Source organism: Mesoplodon densirostris, chromosome 11 (genome assembly GCF_025265405.1).
Source record: "Mesoplodon densirostris isolate mMesDen1 chromosome 11, mMesDen1 primary haplotype, whole genome shotgun sequence".
NCBI classification, from domain to species: Eukaryota; Metazoa; Chordata; class Mammalia; order Artiodactyla; family Ziphiidae; genus Mesoplodon; species Mesoplodon densirostris.
Genome location: NC_082671.1, coordinates 39,839,218 through 39,856,436, shown reverse-complemented (window position 1 = coordinate 39,856,436; position 17,219 = coordinate 39,839,218). Strand labels below are relative to the sequence as shown.

The window sequence follows — 17,219 nt, the reverse complement described above, 5'->3', positions numbered from 1 at the left end:
AAATTGGTCTGAATATAGATAATTTATATTATATATATATATATATATATTTTTTAGATGTTGGGGGTAGGAGTTTATTAATTAATTTATTTATTTTTGCTGTGTTGGGTCTTCGTTTCTGTGCAAGGGCTTTCTCTAGTTGTGGCAAGTAGGGGCCACTCTTCATCGCGGTGCGCGGGCCTCTCACTATCGCAGCCTCTCTTGTTGCAGAGCCCAGGCTCCAGACGCGCAGGCTCAGTAGTTGTGGCTCACGGGCCTAGTTGCTCCACGGCATGTGGGATCCTCCCAGACCGGGGCTCGAACCCGTGTCCCCTGCATTAGCAGGCAGATTCTCAACCACTGCACCACCAGGGAAGCCCTGATATTTTATATATTTTTAATGTAGAACATGACTGACTTTTTTGGGTTGTAGGAGGCTTCTGCATTTGTAGTGATTTATCATATAGATGTGATATGATATTTGAATTATTTTTATAGCCTTTTCTCATTTGTTTCCTCTTTCTGTCAGTCATTTCTATCCAATCCATTCTTCCATCAATGCCAGAAATGATTTTTCCAAAAGTGCAGCTTTGCTCATTCATTTTTCCATCCTTGTAAAACAAAACAAAATAATCTTTTTCATTAACCATAACCTACCAAATACAAAGAGTACTACTGTCTGACTCCATTCTATTCATGCTTTATTTCCCACTAGACTTCATATATCCTACTCTCTCACCAAACTAAAATTCTTAGTCTATCCAAGTATTCCTAGTCCTTTGCTCATTCCATTCTCCTGCCCATATCCACCCTGTTCAGATATCACACCACTTTTAAGCCTTGTTTTTATTCCTTAAAGGTGAGCAATTTCTTTTTTTGGTGAACTTGTAGCTCTTTTATGTGTGCCTTGGTCTTAAAGCACTCTGTTTGTATTATAGTTATACATGTACATGACTCATGCCTCTTAAGGTGTAAACTTCTTGACAGGCTATTTGAACCATGTTTTATTCTATTTTGAATCCTTTACAACACTGCTGCTCAAAGCGTGTGTGTGTGTTTTTTTTTTTTGGACCAGCTACTGGTCCAGGACAAGATAAAGAGCTGGCATCAGAGTATAAGTCAGTTGTGTCACTGAGCACACTGGTTCAGCTGACTTTTTATATAAGACTTTGCTATAGAAGGAAGTGTGTTTATTTACATTCTGGCACAAGCACCGTAGCAGATTGGCGCTTTAAGCAGCATTTGTGGAGCACAGGCTCCGGATGCGCAGGCTCAGCGGCCATGGCTCACGGGCCTGGCCGCTCCGTGGCATGTGAGATATTCCCGGACCGGGGCACGAACCCGCGTCGCCTGCATCGGCAGGCGGACTCTCAACCACTGCACCACCAGGGAAGCCCAGCATTACTTTTAATAACCAAGAAAAAAGTAGGTTCCTAATAAATGCCTAATAAGTGAGTCCCAGCATATTTGTTCCTGTCAGGTGTTACACAATTAAATACATATTTTTCTGTTTTCAAAATTCACTGACTGTTACTTTGGCCTAGAAAGCGTGAGTATTATATTGGATATTAAGAGGCAGTAGACTTGTGTATATTCAACCCAAAAGAAGGGGTAGAATTTCTAAGAAAAATTCTGGGACAGTGTCCTTAATTTATCCCATCAAGTTCAAATTTGAGTTATCTTAATAAAATGTTCTGGTTGAATTTTCAGAGAGGGAGACCATGCATTGATTTCCTGGAGACCAGTAAAATCTTTATTAGATCACAGGATACAATTTGATTCTTAGAAATATGTTATACTTAAGAAATAAACAGGAACTTCTCTATTTTTCATGTTATTGCTATAGATGTGTTAGATACAACAAATGTATTTCAGTGCATAGTACTTGCATTATTATTATTTATTTTATTTTATTTTATTTTATTTATTTATTTATTTGCGGTACGCGGGCCTCTCACTGTTGTGGCCTCTCCCATTGCGGAGCACAGGCTCCGGATGCGCAGGCTCAATGGCCATGGCTCATGGGCCCAACCGCTCCACGGCACGTGGGATCCTCCTGGACCGGGGCACAAACCTGTGTCCCCTGCATCGGCAGGCGGACTCTCAACCACTGCGCCACCAGGGAAGCCCTACTTGCATTATTTTTTATTTTTTATGATCTTTAGATAGCTGTCAAGAATGTAACCAGAATTTGTATAAAGGAAGAAAAGGGAAGGAAAAGGAAAACTTAGTAACCTGTTTTTTACAAAGTCAATGGGCCATGGGTAGGGCAGCCTAGTAATGATAGATGATCTAACTAAATTAATGTTAAAAATTGTTTGAGTTTGAATTATACCTCTGGGCATATTAAGTGAAGATTTAAATTAAATGTAACCATAAATGATGATGATGGTATAGTAACATATTAAAATGGTATGATAAGCTTCATTAAGAAACAGAAAAAAAGAAGACAACTTAGAGAAGCCCAGGCCTTCCCAGCAGAGATATATTGGACATGCTCGTAGTCAGTCCAAAATTAATTCTAGGGTGTGGCTACAAGGTTTAGAACCAGTGTTCACCCAACATTTGTTTAGAACATTTGTTATTTGTTTTAGGGTTTTCTAGTGGGAGAGGAGGCATTTGTTGGCCTTATTTATCACCTTACTTGATCTTTAATTAAAAATTTGAATAGGTAGTAAACATATACATGGTTCAGAAATTCAAAAATATTGAAAGATATACAGGGAACATGTCTTTCCCCTGTTCTGTATCTGCCCAGCTCTTACATTACCACAGTGAACCATTTTTATTAGTTTGTGGATCCTTCCATAAGTTTATTATGTAAATACAAAATACATATGTAGTCGGCCCTTGAACAATGCAGGAGTTAGGGGTGCTGACCTTCCAAGCAGTTAGATGGTTCTTCTGTATCTGGGGTTCTACATCCCTGGATTCAGCCAACTGGGGATTGTGTAGCACTATAGTATTTACTGTGTATAAGTGGATCCACACAGTTCAGACCTGTGTTGTTCAAAAGTCAACTGTGCTCCAGTACGCCCCCAGTTTTCAACACGAATTAATATGCATAATAACCCCATGTTTTACCTACTGTTCGGAGCACTCTTCATTTTTTCCACTTCATAAAATATCATGGAGATTCTTCCATATCAATACATACAGCTTTTTCATTGTTTTTGATAGTTAAGTCCAAAGTGCCCATGAAGATCTATGGTTAGTTTTTAAAACATTTTAATTTAAGAAATTTGAGTATCTTCCCCTGAGTTTAAGATGTTTTCTTAAATAATTTATTTTTGTATTTTCCTATAATAAACCAAGAATAAGTTTGATCAGTTAACTATCTGGGCCAATCTAGATAGCTTTCAATCTATGCAATCTTTTTTTTTCCCCCAAATTCTTTTATTGCAGTAAAATACATGTAACAAAACTTACTATGGTAACCATTTTTTCAGTGGCATTAAATACATCCACAATGTTGGCAACCATCACCACCAGCCATGTCCATAACTCTTTTCGTTTTATAAATGAAACTCTGTACTTGTTAAACAATAACTCCCCATTCCCCACTTCTCCTAGCCCCTGGTTATCACCATTCTACTTTTTATCTCTATGATCTTGACTACTCTAAGTACTTCATATAAGTTGAAACATACAGTATTTGCCTTTTTGTGACTGGCTTATTTCACTTAGCTAATGTTGTTAAGGTTCATCCATATTTTAGTATGTTGCAGTTTTCCTTCTTTTTTGAGGCTGAATAATATTCCATTGTGTGTGTGTATATCTTTATATATCCATTCATCCGTTGGTGGACACCTGGGTTACTTCCATGGTGTTAGCTGTTGTGAATAATGCTGCTGTGAACATGTGTGTACAGATATCTATTTGAGATCCTGCTTTTAATTCTTTTGGGTATATACCAGAAGTGGAATTGCTGGGTCATATGGTAAATTCTATTTTTTATTTTTTGAGGAATCACCATACTGTTTCCCACAGTGGCTGTACCATTTTACGTTCCCCCCAACAGTGAACAAGGGTTCTGTTTTCTCTACAGCCTCACCTACACTTGTTTTCTGTTTGTTTGTTTGTTGTTTTATAGTAGCTATTCTGTTAAGCATGAGGTGGTATCTCATTGTTGTTTTGATTTGCATTTTCCTAATGGTTAATGGTGTTGAGCATCATTTCATGTGCTTTATTGACCATTTGTATATCTTCTTTGGAGAAATATCTATTCAAGTCCTTTGCCCATTTTTGAATTATTTGTTTTTTCTTTTGTTCTTGAAGCCTCTTTGCACCTCTGTGATCAGAAGCAGCAATTAGAGCATGGACCCCTGATAGTTGGAGTATAGGGTCCTGTTTTCCCACCCTGGCCTCCCACAAGCTGTGTGCAAGCTGCTCCAGGAACACCTGCACAGCTGCTTACCACATGGCTAGGAATAGAGGATGATGGGTAGCTGCTACTGTGCTAAGGGCTTAGACTGACGAAAATTAACTGCAATATACTATCCAGGTCTTCTCTGGAAGTTGCAAGCCTTCAGTAGACTCCAGAGTTCCAAAATAGTTGCCTTAAATTCTGCCAGTTCAGTTGTCTAGGTGGGCAGACAGATTCCTGGTACTTACTACTTTGCCATTTCCCAGAATTCTCTCTATGTAATCTTTTGTTAAATGATTAGTGGAAAGCTTTATAGACAACAGCTGGAGCAGACTGTTTAAAACTACTTAGGCCATTGGTTTTTTTAATGTTTCTTTTTTGTTGTTGCTGTTAAGCAGCAAAATTCTTTTTACAAATGAAATCTGATGTGGATTTCCAACATACAAAATAGCTAAAAGCAAAGCAGCTCTGGCCTGACATTCCCTCCCTCACCAATACCCGTCAGCTCCACACCCCTTTTCTTCTTCCCACCTCCACTCTGAGGAAGCCCTTGTTGAGGTGGAGAAGAGATTAAATGAGCAGGTTAGCATTTCCCAAGATATGACTAAGGAATGAATATTAATGATGAGGGATGTCAGTAGATATTGAATGGGGGAAAATTCCATAATCAAATTAATTTTGGAAACCTTGGATTGGATAAGAGTTAAACCTATTCTTTAACTATGAACCTGTGTGAATTATGAATCCCCCAAAAGGAAGATTATATGTACAACATTTGCCAAACTTATTTGACCATCAGTTTTTTTAAAGAAGTAACTTGAAGAACACTAGTTTGAGAACCTCATTTCTTTATTCTTTTTTTTTTTTTTTTTTTTTTTTTTTTTTTTTTTTTTGCTGTACGTGGGCCTCTCACTGCTGTGGCCTCTCCCGTTGCGGAGCACAGGCTCCGGACACACAGGCTCCGCGGCCATGGCTCGCGGGCCCAGCCGCTCCGCGGCACGTGGGATCCTCCGGGATCGGGGCACGAACCCGTGTCCCCTGCATCGGCAGGCGGACTCTCAACCACTGCGCCACCATGGAAGCCCTCATTTCTTTATTCTATAGTGAAAGTCAAGATATGAAAAATTATATGACTTGTTCAGGGACACCCAGCACTAACTTATTTCAGAAAGGTTTTTAGACACTTAGTTGACACTCAGTAAATTGGAGTGAAAAACGGAACCAAAGCTCATTATGCGTAGTATAGTGTTCTTTCTTTTATACTACACTGCCTCAGCAATTTGAGATTTGTTCTGCCAAGTGCCATATACATATACTTTCTAAGAAAAATCTGTCATCAGGTTTTATCGTGTATTGCACTCTCAACAATACGCACAGTACTTATAGGAAAATAGAAATGTAATATGTGATCTCAGAGTATAAGGAAATCACAAAGTAATTGTGATACAACACTTTTGTCCGTTCACCAAATAACATTTAACTGTATTAGCTGTTCATAATAGTGATGAAGAAGGCAGAAATGTCCCTCCCCACTACAGCTTAAATCTAGTCAGATACATTAAAGATTAGCAAACAGTGTAAGAGAAGAATGGATCTATGTGTGGTCATTTGAAGTTAAAATCAATATTGAGGACATTATTAGGAAAATTATTTAAGATATATATATATATTTTTAGCATATAACTGCATAAAAAGTTGAATTGTTTTCTAATTGTTCTTGAAAAGTACACTTTCTTCTCTGGCTGTTAAACTGAAAATGACAAAGGTTTGAATTATTCTAAGTTGTTTTGTTAGCTTCCAAGACCTTCACATATTGAAGTATCATTTTAAATGTACTCTGTCAAGTTTGGTGGTATTGATGATTCTGCACACTGATCATATATTTTTCCCTCATACCGTATTAAATATTGCAGGAAGTCTTCCAAAGTTTAAAGAAAGAACAGGTACAAGCTTGTGGAATTTCCATATTTTGGATTTTTTTTTTTGCATTGTGTTTAAAGGATTGTGTTTATGTTAACTGGATAATCTGCCATTTCAATCCACTCTTTTTTGAGGTTTTATACTTTTTGCATTACAGTTGATGGAAATACCTGGGCACAAGTAATTGCCTTATACCCAACTTTAGTAGAATGCATCACCTGCTCATCTTCAGAAGTCTGCTCTGCACTTAAAGAGGCACTAGTTCCTTTTAAGGATTTCATGCAGCCACCAGCATCCAAAGTTCAAAATGGAGAATCTTGACCAGTTACAATAAATTTTAAGAAGAATGATATACAAAAATGTTTGCTCCTCAGTGAATTTTCTGTGAGAAGGACGTTTCTTACTACAAATAATTCTTGGCAGCTGTTGTTAGCCTCCTTTAAATTGTACTTACCTGAGTTAAGTAATTCATATTACAAGCTTACATGTCAACAAATGTTCCTGAATGAGTAGCAGTGCAAGCCTTTAATAAATTAAACTGATGGGAGAGATAGTTAATACTACAACATACCTGCTACCATATCTTCAGTTGGTGATTTAAAAGTAAGCTTATGTACAGTTTGTGGTGTATGTGTTAATGATGTACTTTTTAAAAAGAAAAAAGATATTTCATTTTGTCAGATTTATTAGGCTGGTGTTTTTGCACCCTTTTTCTAGTACAAAATTGTACTAAAATTTTATGCAAGATGGTACTGTAACATTCCATATTGTCTATAACCAGCCTTTGTAAACAAAGGGAACTGATATACTTGTGTGTATAATAAATGGTACAGTTCTGTATAAAATAGTTGCATTTATTATTTAAATTTTTAAAATATTGATAATGTTAAATGCTTGAAACTGTATTTATTATTAATACAAAATTGTTTGCTTACATTTTTACTTATAATTTGCCTTCTTAAGTGGCAGATATGCTTATCGTACGATCATACAGTTAGCTTAATGCTTATTTTAAATGTATTTACTAGTGACTATTAAACATCTGGCCAGAAAGGTCATGAGAACACAGCAGCAGATAGTTTATGATTTGCTGATATTGCAACTTTGAAGTATAGGTTATTATTAAAACTTAATATATTGAGATAAATTGTAGCACTATGACTCCATCATACCTCATTTCTTTAAATATCTTTCCCAGATTTCACTTAACTCTGTCTCTTTTTATATTTGCTGTCTGGATTTTAAAGACTATTTTATATTTCTACTGATTTTTTTTTCCCCCACTGACTAACAGCATTGATCACTGTCTTTGAAATATGACCCAGGCAAGATAATTTTAGATTTCCTAAAATTTTGCTGCGAGGTTTTGTTCATTTGAGTGCTTCATTTTGTAACATATTCTCAAGAAGAAAATAACTGTGCTAACCCACAAATATAAAATATGTGTGTATTCTAAAACAATGAGAAGTGTATTTTTAGAGATGTGAAGCATTTAGAAGTACAGTAAACTTTCTGTCATGGAGTAAAATGCTAATTTTGTTTCACTTTCCTATCTTAGTGAAGAAGAAGAGTGCTCTTGAATACACTAACTTAATTATTTCTTAAAAAACTGACTGGCCTAGCTCACTGTATTTTTTCTTTAATGGATTATGATATTATATTTTTCTTCTGAGTTAAATTTTCATAATTATTTATGTGAAGACTCAAAGATGTTTAAAAATGATTATTCGTAAGAAATTACGATGGTCTTAGTATTATTTTAGTGTTCTGGAAGGCCTCTGATTTTAATAGAATTTATAAATTTCAGCCTCTCTAGAATAAGTATAAAACTACAAGAGGATATTAGAATTGAGTAATGAATTAGATACAATTTTGAGGCTGTTGTAATTGTGTATTTATTTAATTTGCACTAGTATCTGTAAACATGTGATAAGGTCTTTTTTTTCGAGGAGATGTTATTTTTCTTAACACTAATTAATGAATTTCTATTTTATAATTTCACCTAAAATTAAGGTAAAATATGGCATTTCCTAGATTCTATCTTCAGCATTTCCTTAAAGAAAGTTGTGAAAAAAAATTCAATCTGTGTATTTAGTTTATTTTCTGTAGTTGGATATGTTAAACTGGGAATTAGAAAAATCTGCATATCACTGATAAAGTGTTGAAACTGAATAAGAAGGGTAGTGTTCCAATTCAGTAACACGTTAAAAATATTGCCATGAATTTACATGAAGTAAAAATATGCCTGTTCTTGAGAAATAACAGATCAATTGCAATCAGAATAATTATTCTCCAGTGAAAGTTAGATGTGAGTCAAGGGTATGCAGCATATATTTATATAAACTGAGTAGTTTTAGCTAACATTGTATTAGTTTTCAATACTAGGACCATGCCCTACAGGAAAAAAAAAGGCATAAATATGGTGAATTTGTAAATACCATATAGTATGGTAATCATCCCAGTGGGCTGCCCACTTCGTGGTATAATTTGACAGGTTTTTCCTCCCAGAATATCTCCTGCCGCCCCCAGGAATCACTACTAGCAATTCATTCCCTTGAGTCAAGGCTGCATTTTCTAAAATATCCTGATCCCTGGGAAGGTTAACACCTTGTCTTGTTGGTATGAATTGCCTTCTTTAGTTACTAGAAGAACTGGGCTGTGTGAGATTACTATTGGTAGATGCTAGGAGATTCAAAAAGGAAGCTTCCAAAGCTAAGATCATTTTATAGCACATTTGAGACTATGACTGGTCCTGGAAACTGTGGTAATAATGTCCTTTGGGATACATATTATAAATACAATGAGTTTTAAGCCTCACGTGATCACCTTTTGTCCCTGACAGTACCTGTCTTACATGGATTGCTGGACAACTGGCATATGCCAACAATTGGATTAAAGTCCTTTTCTAGCTATTTTTTCAACTAAAAAGGAAACAAACTAATTTTCAACTTGAGTAACTTACTTTTTAGTTTCCTATAATGCCAAAAAGGAAAAGGTCATTTTGTAGTTTCTTATTTAGTATTTCTTTATAAAAACTAGTGTTAAGTTTTGTTAGTTTTACTGTATACTTCTGTGAGTAACATTCATTTCTGAGAAGCCTGTTAGGTGCATAAAAGTCTGGCTTAGAGAGACCCGCTTTTCACTTGCTTTCATTTTAAATTTTATTAACAGCTATGTTGTTTCTTACCTATTTTTCCCCTGTGTGATTATTATTCATCTCTTGCTATATTCCTTAAATTATATGTAGTGTCAGAAGGAAGAGATGAACAATTCAGCACATATATTTTACTGTGATGAATAACATTCACTTAATTTAATTCTGTAGCAGGCCAATAACTAGGTTGTCCTTTCTCATTGTAACCTTAGAGTATTTTGTTCATCATCACAATTTGGTACCTCTAGTCCTAGGTAACCATTGGGCCAAAGAGTCAACTCAAAAGTATTAATGAGGTTATCATTGTTACACTGTGTTAATGAATGACAGTGTAGTTATTATATAATGACTAATATATTCTTCTCAGATGTAGAATAATTTAGACGAGCAACCAAATCCTCAAGAGTCTGCTGTAGGTGATGTGACATCTGGCTAGCCAAGGCACAGTTCTTGTGATTCACAGTACCTGTGATTGCTATAGAAATTAATCATGGAGATTTAGAAGCCTCTGGAGAATTAATCTATGTCCAGGCCAAGAATATTGTTGATTACTTTGTTTTTTTTAATGGAAAACTACCACAAATGTAGACAAAAATGGTCTCATGAAAGCATTGCCAGCAGGCTAGTATATGTTCTTTAGATTTCTACTTATCAGGTTTGGCCTTTGGGGCAGATATGCTCATCTTGTGTAAAGTACCACATTTTACTATGCTTAGTGTTGCAGGGTTGTATTTATCTACATTATTAGAGTGAATTTTGCTTTTTTTTTTTTAACCATTTGTGAGAAGAACCAGGAGTTCATACCGCCTGGTGTGTTACCAATTTATATACTATGGGAAAGCAGTTTTTAATGCTTCAAAATCACTTGAATTAAATTTGTTTTTAATCTCTGCTAAGTAGAGTAGTGCTTTCAGTTTGAATGAAGAGTTTTTGTAGATTGGGAAAGAAAGTTACAATGTCTATCTTATATAAAAACTATTTCAGAGGATTTAGATAAATACCAGTTTCTTACAAATCTAGTAATTTTGAATGTCTAGCAGTGTTGGCTCTCTTTAAAGGAGCATGTTGTGATCCTTTTGTGACTATAAACAACTCTTAGTAATCCTGACGAATTGTGAGGCAGTGAGAAGCTGAGGCTCTGCCTCTTAGTTTCAAGCCTGTTAACTTTTCAAAGCCTCTGTTTTCTTATCTCTAAAACAGATGATAATGAGTTACTCACTTATTCTTTAGAGAAAACAATACATAGTTTGAATTTTGAGTTGATTTGGTAATGACATCCTTGGGGTAGTTGTTTGATAAATTTATTACTGTACTATTAATTGAGATCTTTAACTTATATTTTTCTCCCCTTTTCTCCTTTTTTAAATTGTATGTTTACCTTATTTCCTTTCTTACACACTCCCCTAGTTTCTCTTTTTCTCCTCTCATTTCTCTTTCATTCTCTGCCTCTTTTCTTCCAGCTTTTCTTCTAATTTCACCTATATCTGTTCAGAAGAAACAGAGCTATTAGTGGTAGAGCCACTGCCAATTGCCTTTCTATTAAATGAGACTCTGGAAATACCTTCTACTTTGGCCACTGTTGCTTTTTTACAAAGGTGGAGTCCCCCTGCCATTTCAAAATAGCTGAACAAGTTAAAGTAATATGTGGCTATAGCTCCTACTGTCTTTCCGAATCTACAAGATTCGGCAGCCAGGATGCTCACAAAATGAGATTGCTATAAATATGATGAATTCAGCAGCTAAACTTGGAACAATCATGTCTTTTATGTAAATAGATCATACCATTTTTCTTAAAAGGGAGTCTTTAGACTCATTCATGAGTTTTTGGGTTTTTTGTCTTTTTGGGGGGAGGCCTTTTTATTTGTTTTTGGAGGCAGATACTTTGAACTATTTTATATTTATGTTATCTAAATATTCGTTGATTTATAATATTTGCATGGTGCCTACTTTCAAGGAGGACTTAGAAGCAGCATATTGCCCATGTATTTCAGCTGTTTCTGTTTTTCTGTTGAAAGCAGTATTCTTTGATAGAAGACCTGGAATGTTATAGTACTCATCTTCAAGTCTGTCTTGGGTGTATTTGGTATCCATATGGTTGATGCTTGTAATGATACAGAGGTCAGTTGAAACATTCTTAATCACACTCTGGGATTGATTCTAGCCCCTCAGAAAAAAAGAAAATTATTGTACCCTTGAATTTTGAGATCATTTTCAGTTGCTGCAAATGTGGTTATATTAAATTTTATTTTAAACATTCAATAAATAGTGCCACCAGGGGAGATCTGCTAAACCATGCCACCATTGTGGGAAACTATTGCAATATAATACCAACTTCTCCTTTCTATGAACTTTTACTAGATGGAGAAAAACTCCAAAGCTATAATATTGCAATCTTATTCTTTTTATCTAGAAAAATAAAATATTAGACTTCAGACCCAACTGTGCAAATTGCATTTGCTTTCCAGCTTTTACTACCTCTGTGTCATAATTTTAACACATAACATACAACTCCTGTCTCTTAAGGCAGTTACCATATGGTGTTTATGTCAGACTGGATATATTTATCTAATTTTGTGAGATTCTTTTTTAGTTCCCGACACAGTTCTTGAAAGTAATACTGCTGTTGTTACACTTCCTCCTTGCAATTTTTATGTTGTTGAGATGTATCAGTTATGTATTATAATCACGAAAGTCTCTTGGCTTCAAACCCAAATTTTCTTTGTGGCCTAGGATAGATTTTTCTCAAAAACTGCATAGATATGGCTGTGATTACATAGATCCTTAATTTGCTTTACAGTTACCACTCAGCATGATTCTAGGCTTTTAATTATGTTCCAGCAGTACTAGTTTTCTCAGTATAACTTAAAGTCATAACCACTTTGAGAATTTACTTTCAGATCTGATAAATTATTCATTTTTTTTCTTTCCTATACTTTGTTTGCATCCTCATCCCCATGAGGTTCAACACTTCAGTGACATCCCATGTCATTGCCTCTGTTTAAAGACTTCATAAGTGATTCAAACATTTGTATGAACCTGGAAAAACTTTCATAAAATGTAATAATGGAGATGTGTTTTTGAGACCTTTGTTGAAACTATTAATATATAAAATGAAGAAAAGAATATACAGTCAGAAGGACATTATGAAATAGCAGTTTAGAAAGAAAGAAGATTTATAACTGTTAAAATTTTAGGTCAAGTAAAGAACATAATCCTCATCTGGATTAGACTCTCAATTATCTCTTGTTTTATGGGCACTCCTATTTATTTGTTCATTATTATTTTTTAATTTATTTTATTTATTTATTTTTGGCTGTGTTGGGTCTTCATTGCTGTGTGCGGGCTTTCTCTAGTTGTGGAGAGCGGGGGCTACTCTTTGTTGCGGTGTGTGGGCTTCTCATTGCGGTGGCTTCTCTTGCTGCAGAGCACGGGCTCTAGGCTGCAGGCTTCAGTAGTTGTGGCACGGGGGCTCAGTAGTTGTGTCTCGTGGGCTCTAGAGCACAGGCTCAGCAGTTGTGGCGCACGGGCTTCATTGCTCTGTGGCATGTGGGATCTTCCTGGACCAGGGCTCAAACCCGTGTCCCCTGCATTGGCAGGCGGATTCTCAATCACTGCACCACCAGGGAAGCCCTCCTATTTATTTTTGATTTAGTGAGGCTAATTTTGAAACTGCCTACCTATAGCAATGACAGACCATCCCTCCTCCTCTCAAAGACAAATAATTTGTTTTAAAGTTTCCTTCTTGAAAACCTGGCTTGTGGAATAAATGTATGATACTGAAAGATTCCTCCATAGTATTTACAGAAGTCAAGTGTAGTTACAGTAATTTTTCTAACTTCTAATTTTTATCATCATTTCTGGAGGACCTAGCATGTGTCGGCCAGGGCTTTGCCTATATTATTTCTTTTACTTCTCACAGCAGTTCTTGCAAGGAAGGTATTAATTTTATTCATTTTACAGAGGAGGAAGTCAAGGTTTAGTGGGTCAAGTCACTTACTCAGAGTCACATAGCTGAAGTCCCTGAATAAGCATCTCTTATTTCAAAAGCAGTTTTTTCTACACAATGCTAGATTCACGTTTTACAAAAATGATCTGCACTTCATTAAAACCCAAGCCTTGCTGAAGTAAATTGAAAATGCTTTTTAGACAATTACTATTTCTATGAATAGGAATTGGGACAAAAACACTTGAACATAACAGAGAACTATGAAGTACTGTGAAAAAAAGATTTGTCTAATGACTGGGACCTCCAGAGCTGCACTGGGTTTTTATTTGGTCCAAGAGAGTTTAAAACATCTTACTGATTTGTAGTTTGTTATAAGAGGTTATATTATTACCAATAGCTTAGTGGTTAAGAGCCCAGAGTTTGGGGCTAGACTTCCTAGATTCAAATTTCAGCACTGTTACTTACTAGATGTGTGACCTTCGGTTAATTAATCTGATTTGGCTTCCTCATCTGTAACATAGAGTTCATAGTAGTGTTTAACTCACAGAGTTGTTTATTAGGATTTTAAAAAGGAGTGTTGTGAAGAACTGTCCCAGGGCACACGGTAACTGATGGATGTTACATAAAACAAAGAAACAAAAATTTTGGCCCACGTCATTCAAGAAATGGTCAGAAAACCCATACCTTCTCACAAAAAGATTGTTTTTTTGCCTTTTACTGGACAACCACAGCATATTGAGAACCTACTATGTGTACATTCATAACTGTATCCTTGCTGTATGGACAGAAGTCATTGGGGGCTTCCAGGTGCTGATAGCTGGTTGGGTCCAAAGGATATTTGAGGGTATTTCAGGTAAAGACAAATAATGCGAGCAAGGCATATCTCTGAGATATGAGGAAACTGAGAGAGTACATTTCGATGTGTTGTGTGAAACAAGCTTGACGGTAAGGGATTGAGGCCCGTTCATGAAATTCCTTGAAAGCCAAGCAGAGTAATTTAGATTTGAGGTGGCAGGAGTTTGGAGTGATTATTTTTAGGAATATATTATGAAACTAAGGAAGATAAACTTGCAGTTATAAGCACGATAAGTGGAAGGAATATAGAGTAGGGAGAGCTAAGGTAGGAAGCTGTTGCAATTTTTCTGCTGTGAAGTCATGGTGAACGATTGATAAGGTGAGCACGCTCACATTAGGAAAGGAAAGGATGATTAGATTCTGGATATTACGGGTGGAGGAAAAGAAAGAGTTGATAACAGCACATTGTGTCTGGATGATGAGTACATCGGTGTCAACACTGTCCAAAACAGGTTAATGATGGAAAGGAATCTTATACAATTAGTTAATGACTAAATTTATTTGGAAATTTTATTGCTCTAATATATCTGTATACTGTAGACCAAATAACTGTTTGATGACCATTTGAATATGTGGACCATTATGACAAACGACATTTGCTATGGTGGAGGATAATGTGGTCCAGTGTACAGTGAATGAGCAGTGGGGGATGATGGCCATGGCAACCCAATCATTGCTTATGGGAACAAGGTGGTGTGAATCATAATGAAACTATGAGTGAAGTTTCTACAGACTTTGTGGTAAGCATCACTGTGAAGCAGTCAATTTTGTCAACTTTGTCAAGTAAGGCACTTAATTGCAAGTATGTTCAATATATACAAAAATACATATTGTTAATTGGAAGTACTTCAGATTGGATATCGCAGGCAAACTGCCTTTAGCAGTTGCTTTAAAATGCATACAAGCATGACATTGAGATCGGTCAGTTAGTGGGCATACCCAAGTATATTTTAATGAATTCCCTGATGGTCCAGCGGTTACACTCTGTATTTTCACGGCCAAGGGTCTGGGTTCCATCCCTGGTCAGGGAACTAAGATCCCACAAGCCAAGTGGCACAGCCAAAAAACCCCAAATAAACCAAGTATATTTTATTTTCTTAATTTGCATATTACAAATTTTGTTTTGAAACATGTCAGGCAGGATGCTTTTTAATTTGAAAATTTGTTCAAGAAATTATGTCCCATCACCAATACTATATAGAATAGAAATGAAAACCCAGTGTTACGTAATCTTTAATTTGCATGAGATTCTTTGGCTGAGAGGATGTTATCAAAATTAGATTGTGCTGGTTTAAAGGAAGAGAAAACGTACTTGTCCAAAAAGCACATGGATGTCCCTTGTGCGTAGTTTGGAGTCTGGACCTCAGGCCCCTGGCCTTCATGAAGGGATCAAAGTCTCCACGCAGAGTCAGTTCCAAATCTGAACACACTCTTCAGTTCCTCCATTCCTTACTTTTGTTATGTGGTCTGGATTTTCAGGAGCGTGATGACTAACAGTATTGCCAGATTTAGCAGATAAAAATATAGGACGCCAGTTAAATTTGAAGTTCAAATAAACAATTTTTTGGGGGGGTATATGGGACATACATATACTAAAAAACTATTCGTTTATCTGAAATTTGAATTTAACTAGACGTTCTGTATCTTAACTGGCAACCCCTGCTTACTTTTTCTTCACAATGATTTGTTAACTTCACAGAAAGTCTCAAAATGAGAGACAAAAAGTAACTTGCCTGGCCCCAAAGCAGATGGGGCTCACGGCAGTCGGCCTTTTCCCAAACTTGGCCTTTAAAAAAAAAAAAAAAAAAAAAAAAAACCACCACCCACAAGTCCCATGAGCCTGCGCGTTAAAGTAAGCAGCGCAGCAGCTTTCCCGCCGGTTTTCTGCGTAATGTAGCACGGCGGCCACGCCGCGGGGTGGAGCGCATGTGGCGGTGTCCTTGCCGGATGCGAAAGGAGGTGCCAGAAACTTTAAACCCCAGCCAGAAGACAACGTGTCCACTTAGACGGCGGTAAGTGCCGCCATTTTCTTTGCGGGCAAAGACCGAGAGAAGTTAGGGGCTCCACTTTGCCCCGTAAAGCGGATTGGGGGGCATGGCCCACGGCCTCAGCACTTTGGTGACGTGGAATCAGGGTCCCCCCCTTTGGGGGCTGATTCCTAATGACACGTCGAAGTTTTGCCAAGTCGGGAAAAGGGACGCCGCCTCGGTCCCGGATGTAAGATGGCGGCGCGGGGGGCGGCCTGGCGGGGCGGTCACGTGGTGGGGAGTAGCGCGCGAGCCTCCTTAAGTGATCTCTATGGTTCGTCCGGACTCACTGGAGCAGCGGAGCGCGAGACGCGGCGCGTGTCCGCGCTCGCCGGGCTGCTGCCGCTGCCACTGCCACTGCCACCCATGCCGCCGCCTGGCCCGGTTTCAGTTTTACGGGGTTTTTGTTTTATTCTCGCCTCCTGCAGAGGTGCACGAGATTTCCCCGAAGGGTGCTGGGGAGCCGGTGGCCTGGGGACTTCTGAGCTGTGCCGTGGTTTCTGGTTGCGGCGCCGGAGTTGGTGTCGCCTCTGCGGGAAGCGCTCCGGCGTTCTCCCGGGCGGAGAGCCGGCCTCACGCGGGTGTGGGGAGCGCGGCAACGGTGGGGGCCCAGCCGCCGCCCAGCCCCCACCGCAGGGAGGGGAGCGGGCGGCACAGCCCAGAGACGTGGCGGGAGCGCGAGGGGCGAAGCGCGGGAGCGCTGCTTGCTGCCTCTCGGGGACCGTCCGGGTCCCGTAGGCGTCTGCTGCGCTTTTGCCGCCCATTTCATGCTTTCGAGTGGCCCGGGGGACGGCGTCCCCTCGGGGCGGCGGAGGGAGCGGCTGCCTCCGCTAGGACCCCTCCGCACCTTTTCTCTTTCCAGAGCTGTCGGTTACGTAGAGGACGCCGGCCCGGCCTCCCCCGGGCGCCGGCGCCGCTGTGATGCCCGGAGCTCCCGGGGCACGCCTGGTGCGGCCGAGCGGCTCGGCGCTG

General features: G+C 38.2%; 2 protein-coding genes across 3 annotated transcripts in view; one reads left to right on the top strand and one right to left on the bottom strand.

The window, feature by feature from the left end:
• The window catches only part of MON2 (MON2 homolog, regulator of endosome-to-Golgi trafficking), a 125,814-nt gene extending 118,727 nt beyond the window's left edge, over positions 1 to 7,087 (top strand). For both annotated transcript variants that reach the window (XM_060112472.1, XM_060112471.1), the window contains one exon: positions 6,423 to 7,087. In XM_060112472.1, the coding sequence (XP_059968455.1) occupies positions 6,423 to 6,586 (164 nt within the window). In that variant the 3' untranslated portion in view covers positions 6,587 to 7,087. The remainder of the gene's footprint in view (positions 1 to 6,422) is intronic.
• A 9,400-nt stretch (positions 7,088 to 16,487) lies between these two features.
• LOC132498992 (putative uncharacterized protein encoded by LINC01465) lies at positions 16,488 to 17,011 on the bottom strand. Its single transcript, XM_060113304.1, has one exon. It carries the CDS (start codon positions 17,009 to 17,011, stop codon positions 16,517 to 16,519), a length of 495 nt encoding a protein of 164 aa, XP_059969287.1. The 3' UTR covers positions 16,488 to 16,516.
• Between the last annotated feature and the right edge of the window lie 208 nt (positions 17,012 to 17,219).

What these genes read in the sequence shown, in the direction of transcription:
- LOC132498992 (XM_060113304.1), bottom strand. Translation starts at nt 17,011, where the DNA reads ATGGGCGGCAAAAGCGCAGCAGACGCCTACGGGACCCGGACGGTCCCC.